Here is a 10,443-nt window from a genome sequence, read left to right on the forward strand (position 1 = left end):
AGATATTGAGATAGTCAACTTGTGAATATGAGATAATGAAATTTAAAAGATTTTTCAAGTATGGCCTCTTTTGGATTCTGTATTTTCATACACTACAAACTATGAAAATAAGATAACTAAATGTATGTCAACAGTTTCATGCATCCCAAATATTTACACATGGACTTAAAACACATTTTTCCTTTTTCTTGGGCTGGAAATTATTGCAGCTAAAGAGTGTGTCTGCATAGTTTAAGACTCTTTTTTTGGAGTGTCCTCCAAGAAGTTAAAGACTCTTTTCAGCTTCACAGGTTGCCACTAGGGTCAAGATTGTCCCAGCACCCTAAAGTGTATAGCTGATTATAGTCATAAAGGCTTGATCCAGTGTTTTCAGAGTGTGATACTTCAGCATGCTGTAGGTGGTGTGTGCCCTTTTTCTAAATAAGATAATCACATCATTCTTCTGGCATTGTTCATGTTGAATTTAAGTTGCTCTTAGTTACCACACACACACCCTTGGATCAACCCCGCCTCGTTTTAAAAGAGTAGGAAGAGCTAGACTCTTCTTGTGTGCTGCACCTGCGATCTATATCTCCGCCCTTCACCTCACCGCCGCCGGCCTGTTTCCTCATCGTCATCGCTTGTCAGTCCCTGCCATCTGACTCCGCAACCGAACCTATTCAAGTCAGAAAACTACAGCATCTGTCGTGTTCTTCTACGAGCACTTTCACGTGTAAAATGTGGAGGAACGACCGACACATTAAACAGTGAGACGCCACCTCTGCCGGGTGGAAATGCAGGACCAAAGCGGCAAAGCAGCACCCGGGAGCCCCGGCGGAGGAAGCAGTGGAGCCGCAGCGCAGGTAAGAGCAGAGCACTGGTAATAAAGCTCTCCACCGCTGGGTCCACATAAAGAATAACTGCAAGGCGTTAAGGAATCATGTTGGATGGTATTTGAAACTTGGAAAACCATTGAGAGCCTCTTTATATTAACTTCCGCCGCTGGATACCCGGCAGGAAAGATCAAGCAGCCTAACCTGTCCTTCCACATTGCTGCACCGCTGCAGACGCAGTGCTGACGGCATAGATAAAACCTCACTGCACCCATTCAACAGGTGGGCTTACACAAACCCCCTCAAACTGTTACAACACAGATTAAGAATATTCTGTTTGCTAGTCTTGCAGGGCTCATAATCGTTTAGGTATGCAGTACCTTCAGTGAGTTACCCAACTGAAGTGATGTACCTTTATACCGGCATTACTCTCATTTCTCCGTGTTTTTTTCTTTTCTTTTGATTGTGACTTATTTGTTTTTTCCTTTAATTTAGCTATAGCGAGTCGTCCTTCCCATTAAAATAAGATTGCCTGTTATCAATGCAATGATTGTGTATTTCATCAAGAAAATAAAGCAGAAGCTTTATTGTTATCACCATCGAAGTTCCTCCCTGTAACTTGACACAAGAAAATAGTTCCTCTCTGGTTTAGAGTAGATGGCCTGCAGGTAGAAACTGTCCTGTATTAACCTGATTCCTTCAGGTTTCTACAAACATGGCGTTAGAAAGTAAGGCTACACCTTATTCATCCTCTGAGCTGTAACCAGCAAATGTGTGATGTTTTACTTGGTATAGTTCATGAACAAATCAAGCTGTCAAAGTCTTAGTCGTGGGTCAGTTCAAGATTTATTTAGGTAACTACAGTATTGCACATTTCCTCGATGATTTCATCGTCTCAACATTATAATTTTGGGTATTTTAGAATTCACAGCATATGAATGGACGTACCATCACTAAAAATGGCCACAACTCAGCGACTCCAGAGCCACAGTCTGAATCCCGAGCCCAGAGTCCTGTACCAGCTCCAGCAGCGATTGTCCCGAGAGAGCAGTGGGGCGGAAAGCACGAGTTCCTGCTCTCATGTATTGGATACTGCGTGGGACTGGGGAACGTTTGGAGGTTCCCGTACCTCTGTTATCGCAATGGAGGAGGTGAGCGGTCTACAAGCACAGGCTCTGCCTCCTCAAGATGTTTGCAAAGCTTGGGTGTGTGTCTGTAATGATATGTGACCCTCATTTCAGCTAGAGGCTCTCTTTGCCTAACTCTTGGGTGTGTTGCTGTCCTCTTTATCGTGCTGACTTATTTTGGAGGCTTAGTCCTGAGCTGTCCATGGCAGCTTTTGGAACAGAGTGCAACACCACAAAGCATTTACTAATCCTCTAAGAGGAGACAGTGATTTTCCTTGATTACATACCAGACATGTGCTTTGCTTTTATATCCCTGCCTCTTGCTTTTATTGCTCGCCTAACAGTAAAGCAGAAGGACACATCTGCGAAGCTGCCATCTCAGTATCTACCCCAGCACCAGCCTTTTTCTCGCTGACATGTCTCTTATGTTCACAGGTGTGTTTCTCATCCCCTACTTCATTATGCTCTTTGTTACGGGTGTTCCTCTCTTCCTCATGGAGCTGAGTTTAGGCCAGTATGGTGCAGCCGGCCCAATTACTGTGTGGAAATGTTGCCCTCTGCTCAAAGGTAATGACCACCTTCACCGAGCTTTTCAGTTCAGTAATTACACTCTTGCCTAAACTGTCACACAGTATTCCGACCTTAGAAACCTTCGAGGATAACCTGTAACTTGATGTTTCTTTTATCTGATTCCAATTAATCAGTTATCATGTTAACTTGTACAGAAATAATAGATACTAGCTGAATCATAGTTTTTAATTATATAGTTTTCTTCATAGTCTTGTTACACAGTAAATTTGATTCTCTGGGAAGCATCTAAAACTCTAATTCCAGAGGAAGTGTGCATGCTGTGTAAACTTTAAATGAAAACAATTTGTTTTATTCAGGTTTTATCCTCAATACAACATATAAAACATATCAAATGCTAAAAGTGAGACTTCTGAAGGAAGATGTTGCGGCTAATTAGAATGAAACGCAAAATACAACAAAGACGACCGAGAACTGTTGAGCAGCTGAGAGAGATGGGACAGTATTCCTCCCCCAAACGTTCAGCAGCTGGTCTCCTCTGTTAAGAGAAGAGGAGATGCTGCACAGTGGGAAACGTCACATTCAAGATGAGCTGACCTTTTGTGTGAAATACTAAAACGTGTTACTTTAACAATGCATTCCAGCATCTTCGGAGTCAGGGTCGTATGTTGTGCAGAATCTCAAGCTGCCGACAAGATGCTCGCGTCACCAGTTAGTGGAGACCAGCGTCACAGTTGAGGAAAATAACTGCTGACTCACCTTGGCTTTCCACCTCACAGCTACACGTCATTTGCCTAACCCTGGAAATTCCTGACTCCACAGCAGCTCATTGGCTAATTATACACGTTTGATAGGAACAGTTTGAACTATGTAAGAACCAAAAATAGATCCAACAATGGTGTGTAGTTTTGTTACCAGTGTAATTTGTACAGTATGCAAAAGTGGAATTTCCATCATTTTTATTTAAGTTGGTTGTGAACTGTTTTTGGCTTGTAAACTCAGTGTCACAAATACTGTAATTAAGGGCTAATACACGCCTATTAAGCATTTCCTTATTTAGTCATTTCTACCTCTTTATGCGACAGAAGTTTCACATCCACCTGACGCGTCATGTTATGAAATGTGTTTTACACAATAGTGTGTATCGTGTCTTCTTGAGTCATAGACTGTATGCACTCTCTTTTGTCTTGTTATGTAGGTATTGGAATTGGGATGCTGTGTGTGTCCACATTGGTGTGTCTTTATTATAATGTCATCATAGCGTGGACATTTTACTACCTGGGCAGCTCGTTCCAGAGCCCGCTTCCCTGGTCATGTGACGCTATTGCCAATGCAGCTATTTGTGGTAATGACACCACCGGCAATAGTTCCTTTGGTAGACGCCGGAGCCCCACCGAAATTTTCTGGAAGTAAGTGCTTTGTTAGACATTCACTTGTATGAAATATCAGTAAGCTTGCTTTCTTATGTAACAAAACTAAACTAAAAATGCACGGTACACTAAAACTTCTTAATGGAAAAGCACATCTTTTAATACACAAAAAGGGGCTATAATCAGGACAAATACACAACGACTGGACTTTTTGTCCAAACTTTCAGTCTGCGAATACAAATCATTCAAATGTTTTTTAACAACAGCCTAAGAACAGTTTGCATCGAGCCACAACCACATTTTGTTAAGATGGTTTTACTACCTTTCATGTGAAATCAAGCCAAAACTCCTTGATTGTGTACTTTACACTGTATATCTTTCATTATCAAGACTTGAAGCAGTTTTTACAATGACTTTATGAGAGAAAGTATTACAGTTGGACCAGAGTGTTGCCTTGATTTAGTCATGTGAAACATTTTAACAGAAAATATCTGAACATCAAAGGCAGTTGCCATCAGCTCTCTTCTAAATCCAGACCAACGCCTATATCTTGTTTATTTAGCCTCAGTTAATGCTTAATAAATGTGACAAAAGGCGCAGTCATATTATAGGCTTGTTTGTGTGTTGTAGTGAGAGCGTGCTGGGAGTAGTACACAGTGAGGGCCTTCATGACCCGGGCCCTGTGCGCTGGCAGCTGGCCCTCTGCCTTCTGGCTGCCTGGGTCATCATCTTCCTGTGTATGCTAAAGGGCATCCGCAGCTCAGGCAAGGTGAATCAGCACAATGCTGTTTTTGTCAGACACAAACACAATCTGTTCCCTTTTCTTGTCAGCCTAACGTGCGTCTGCTGTTTTCAGGTGGTTTATGTGACCGCCACCTTCCCGTACTTTGTCCTCGTTGTGTTGATCATCAGAGGTGCCACGCTGGAGGGTTCTCTTCAGGGCGTCCGCTTCTACCTTACGCCACAATGGGGCCGCTTAGCTAACGCTCAGGTACCTCTGGTGGCACACACCAGATCAAAGAGGGTGTGGGAATAGTGTTTTAATGCTGTTTTAAAAATACCTGTAGCTATTTGCATTGTTTAAAAATGTATTTCTCTGAAACACTGCAGGTGTGGAACGACGCGGCCTCGCAGATCTTCTACTCTTTAGGAATCGGAGTTGGAGGTCTGCTTTCTATGGCCTCTTACAATAAGTTTGACAATAACGTCATCAGGTGAGTTTGATCTAATGTTTGCTCTTTTTCGTTGTATCTGACAGTTTGATTCTCTTGCTCATGGCTCGTTTGATTTCAGGGACACAATAATTATCACCACAGGAAACTGCTGCACCAGCTTCTTTGCAGGATTTGCTATATTCTCAATTCTGGGACACATGGCATGGAGGAAGAGAGTGCCTGTTGCAGAGGTGGCAGATACAGGTACTTACCATGATCCATTTATTCCAGTGTATTTGGACAGTTTATTCACTTTTTATGCATTCTTGAATGTAATGCTGTTTTGTTTTTTTTATTGCCTTCAGGTCCTGGGTTGGCTTTTGTTGCTTACCCAGAAGCTCTCGCTCTGCTCCCAGGCTCAGTGTTTTGGTCCATTCTCTTCTTCCTCATGCTCTTTATGCTGGGGATCGATACACTGGTAAGACCACAGACCATGCAAACGAATTAAGAAAAATGAACATCTATAAGACCACCTCTAAATGCACGACACCCTCTTATCTGTTGACTCACAGTTTGGCAACATGGAGGGCATCACCACAGCCGTGTTGGATGAGTTCCCACATCTCAGGTCGAACACGCTGCACAAGTCCTTGTTCTTGGGTGCTCTGTGTTTCTGCTTCTACCTGATGGGCCTGCTGTTAGTGACTAATGTGAGCACGCTCTTACAGAACAACAGTATGTGAAGAATCTGACTGTGTCTGCACCTTATTGTATGCTTAGATCCACATTTCCTATGCTGTGTGTCTTCATAGGGAGGAATTTACTGGTTTACTCTCATTGACTCCTTCAGCACTAGTTTCGGCCTCATCATCATCACCCTGTTCATGTGTATTGGCATCTCCTTCTTCTATGGTATCCCATCTCACAACGCTTCACCTCCTCTAACCCTGTCACTCCATTGTATTCAGTTCATGAAATGTGCAAGATGAAGAAACTTGATTTTCTGTGTAAAAACTACATTAACTTCATTTTTCAACCAGCAAACTGGCAACTTTTTGTTAATTTTTCACAGTTTTATGATTACTCTTTGACATTTAACCTAATGGTTATTCCCTATTGACCTTATGACATCCAGGTTTTTCCAGAGTTCCTAATATGCATCTATTTTTTAACTTTTCGATTAGGAGTCAACCAGTTTTGTCAGGACATTGTTGATATGATCTGCCACTGTCCTCCCTGGTGCACCAAAGTGCTGTTTTACTTCAAGGCATGCTGGGTTTTCTTCACTCCGTTTCTCCTGCTTGTGAGTACCCGCACCATTGTTGATATTGATAAGAGTTTTGTAAGTAGACACAGTCAGTGTGCTATAAGCTCTGCTTTCCCCTTTTAATCTTAAATAATCTTCAGAAAATGTGTTAAACTCATAGAAGTATAGCTGTTATCTGATCTCTTCCCTGAAAATGAAATACAATGAAATATATAGATATATAGCAGTATACTATGCTATGAGACTACCAAAAGACTCCAAATGATTTGTTATTGTATTATGCAGAAGTACAATTAATAACCAGCTGTGGTGTATTGTTGGTTTGTATCACTTGCAGAGGCCATATGGCATCACCCCCCCTATTGTTTTTGTTCCTTCTTATGGTGCCAGAAGCATGCGTTTATATTCAGACGCAGGTGATGCTGCCTGTATTGTTGCACTTTCGATGAAGGTGTAATCTGATGAGGGGTGACGCACTGTGCTGTTCTAGAGAGCTAAAAATACCCCAGGAAATGGCTGTGGGATCAGAATCTGCGGAACAAACTACAATCCCATTTCCATAAAGGTTGAGCCGCTGTGTAAAATGTAAATAAAAGCACAAAGCAATGATTTGCAAGTCTCATAGAGAAATATTTTATTCACAATTAAACATGTAAAGCATTTCCAAGGTTGAAAGTGAGGGCGAGGGTGGATGGCTCATGAGCAGGAGGCAGGGAGCTGTCGACACTGAAGAATTTATTTTACAATAAACCAAAGCACTGCAGTAGCAGGAAATCCAAAGGCTGAGCAAAGAATACAGACTGATGGCAAACTAAGATGGTGAGGATCAGGACCTGGCACAAAATAAAGGAAAGTCTGGAGTATTTATACTGGGGGAGCTGACCAAAAGCAGGTGTGATTGATGTCAGATGGAGACCAGGGGTTCTGAAAGAGCTGAAATGAACAGAGAATCCAGTGATGAATGCACGTCACAGAAGAAAACAGACAACTAAAACATGAACTGTACAAAGCTTGACACTAAAATAACCCACCAACCATGATGAAAAGTCTGCATTTCTGATGGTATTCGGATGCATTAGTACCCATGGAACTGGCAACTTACACATCTGGAAAGGCACCATCAATGCTGAAAGGCACATAGTTTTAGAGCAACGCCTGTTCTCATGTGTTTGGATGATAGACGTCGTTTTTCAGAGAAGGCCTTACATATTTCCACATGGCAATGCTAAACCACATACTGCATCTATTTCAACACCATGGCTTCATAGTAGAAGAGTCCAGGTGCTGCACTGGCCTGCCTGCAGTCCAGACCTTTCATCAGTTGAAAACATTTGGAAATCATGAGTCACACAACATGACGTGAACATTCTTCTTCCAAAGGTCCAGCAACCAGTGTCCTCAGTTTCCACACATTTACAGACTGCTGTGAAAAGATGAGGGAATGCTACACATGATAAAAAAAGACTGTGTCCCAACTTTTTAAAGACGTGTCGCTGCCATCGAATTCAGGCTAAGCTTTTATTTTTTATGAATTAGTCAAATATTTTACTGTCGACATTTGATACGTTTTTTTTTTTCTAATTGAGAATAAAATATTGGTTGATGAGGTTTTAGTTTTTAGTTTTTACGTACATTTTAGACAGCGTCACAACATTTTTTGGAATCAGGATTGTAAAGATAACTTGACTTAGATCTACAGTACAGTAGCCTGACTGTGCTGAAATCTTAATGCCAGTTAAATAATTGAAGGGAAGAAACTGATATTCAATCTGAGTTCCCCCCTGTAGCATTTCTGTACTGGCTCTCTCACTTTTTTATTCAGCTGCTATTTCGTCTCTTTGTTTAGATGAAACTTTTCTCACTCTGTGCCTCTCTCATTGCACGTGTAGTTCATCCTGACCTACATCTTCATTGAGATGTACAACACTCCACTCCACTACGGCTCTTATGTGTATCCACGGTGGGGTAAAGCTTTGGGTGTGTGTATGGGTGCGACCTGCTGTCTGCAGATCCTCATCTGGGCCATTGTGGCCATCAGCAGGGAAACGGGAACACTGAAAGATGTAAGTATCACCCCGGTGTCACTGTGAGATCTGGTTACACCCTGGCCACAGCTCAAAATGCCAGTGCTATAGAATGAAGCAGATTCTGTGGGTTTATGACAATCTGGTTTGTCCCTTGCAGCGTTTCCGGAAGGCAATTCGACCCCTGAATTCCTGGAGGGTGAACACCTTGAACAGCACCGGGAGAGGTGAAGAGCACATGGATACCGAGAGAGTGGAGGCTCCGTTCACCGTGACTCTCACCGACATGGACTTTACTGCGATGACGTGGGAGCTGGGAAGCCAGGCGTAAGGGAGCAGTGATGAACTCTCAATGATGAGCTAACTCTGTTGTTAAGACACAGAGGAATTTATTATTTTGCTATTCGCCCTGGCGAGGCTGTGGTGGACGTGTCGGATCAGACTGTGTCCTGCAGGGCAGTGTTGAATAACAGCTTTATTTATACTTTTGTAGGAATATTGTTTTTCTTAACATATTTTACGTTGTGTAGAACGTAAGGTAACAGCGGTAAAGGTTAGTGTAGTTCAATGACTTTCCACAGACAACATCCAGCGTCAGCTGATGGAGCAGCTGAGGTCTATGAAGGAAGGACAGCATAAGAGTGCAGCCTCCTCACGGTTATACTGCACACCACAGATGCACCAGGAGAAATGACTGCACATCATCAGCCTGCCAGATGAAATGGTGCATGATGACGTAGTCATCACCACTTTTATTCCGTCTTACTTTTTTTAAATGAATGACTGCTGGAATTGTTTGTGGGGTCATTTAAAAATGACCCGCAGAGTGTACTATTTTTTAAGGTACCGTCCATATGTTTTTAGTAGATATTCAGATGTCTAATCTGATCATTTTCATTGTAAATGAGCAGTTCGTGCAGATTCTGGAAGAAAAATTTGCCATTTATAAAATTCCACTGAAATTCATCTAAACACAATTATTGCCTGTAAGTGAAACATCTAAAATAATCCACTAAGGACAAAATAACGGGTCACACGCTTTTATTGGACAGTGTCACTTTTGCTGTTTATAAGCAGAGAACTCTTATTAAGTCACGATTATATTATTAGCTACTATCCAGTGAGGCTCTTGCCATTTAAAAGCACAAAAGGAAATTACTGTAATGGTATCAACTTTGTAAACGTTTCAAACTCTTTGCTGGTACAAAACTCAGATGTTAGGGATTGCTCAGTCGGCCATACAGCTCAGCTCAGACAGTTATATCAATGTGTTGTTGCTTTACTCACAATGTGATATTAAACTTGGTACGTAATGGAAAGAATGCTATAAATAACCACAAAAAGGCAAATCTGCATGAGAAAGCTTTAAAAACACGTCTAATTAATGTGTTGTGCACCCACTAAAACGTGGCTCACAGATTTTTTTTCAGTCACACTTGTTGCGTTTTTTACCTCATCCTCAATGCCTTAAGAATATGTTTGATGTAACTGATAAAAGAAGTGTTGAATATGACGAAGATGTTGCAGCTGGACAAAGTTGGTCCACAGGCCGCTTCCTGCTTTTGGCTCATATTTTGACATTTAGAGGAAATAGTGACATATTTAGATAAAACTAATTTATTTTAGCTATTTAAAAAGTTTAAAGTCTTTACTACAAGAAATTTGTTTTAGCTTTACCCGCCACGATCAATTAACTAATTAAGTATCCAGGTTTCAGCTTTTCTGCTCCTTTGGGTTTTCACACACTTCTCGGTCTTGGAAACAGAACGATTTCACATCTCTCTCAAGCACAAAAATTGTGAAATGAACTGATCAATAAACTAAGTGAAATAAACTCATTTCAGTCCCTTCCCTGTCAGCCAGGTAGATGATAATGGATGAAAGCTTTACACCCTTTTAGCCACGTAAAAATGTTATATATGTGGTCAAAGTTTTATTTTTCAAGTACCTGTGTTACTACCTTTCAAACACAAAGAATATTAATGTTATTTGTTTTAGGATTGCATGTGACAAAACTCAGTGCAACCATTCATTCGTTTTGTTGAGACTTATTCCTGACGAAGACAACTGAATACGGAGGAGTTTTAGCCAAAGCAAGAGCTAATACCATTATGTTGAACTATTTCACAGGCAAAGCTTTAAAATGGACGATAATTTGACC

General features: G+C 41.4%; 1 protein-coding gene and 1 long non-coding RNA gene across 2 annotated transcripts; both read left to right on the forward strand.

Moving 5' to 3' along the window:
- The first annotated feature begins 559 nt into the window (after positions 1-559).
- Positions 560-8,699, forward strand: slc6a7 (solute carrier family 6 member 7). Its single transcript, XM_072374743.1, has 14 exons — positions 560-842; positions 1,735-1,963; positions 2,375-2,506; positions 3,666-3,876; positions 4,468-4,606; positions 4,694-4,828; positions 4,948-5,051; positions 5,131-5,255; positions 5,357-5,469; positions 5,564-5,701; positions 5,804-5,903; positions 6,176-6,294; positions 8,148-8,321; positions 8,443-8,699. Exons 1-14 carry the CDS (start codon positions 774-776, stop codon positions 8,611-8,613), a joined length of 1,959 nt encoding a protein of 652 aa, XP_072230844.1. The 5' UTR covers positions 560-773; the 3' UTR covers positions 8,614-8,699.
- A 24-nt stretch (positions 8,700-8,723) lies between these two features.
- Positions 8,724-10,116, forward strand: LOC140279589 (uncharacterized). The gene is made up of 2 exons (XR_011909343.1): positions 8,724-9,402; positions 9,434-10,116. It is a non-coding gene; the product is annotated as an uncharacterized lncRNA (long non-coding RNA).
- Positions 10,117-10,443: the final 327 nt, after the last annotated feature.

Source organism: Leuresthes tenuis, unplaced genomic scaffold (genome assembly GCF_036924035.1).
Source record: "Leuresthes tenuis unplaced genomic scaffold, fLeuTen1.0.hap1 SCAF_21, whole genome shotgun sequence".
NCBI classification, from domain to species: domain Eukaryota; kingdom Metazoa; phylum Chordata; class Actinopteri; order Atheriniformes; family Atherinopsidae; genus Leuresthes; species Leuresthes tenuis.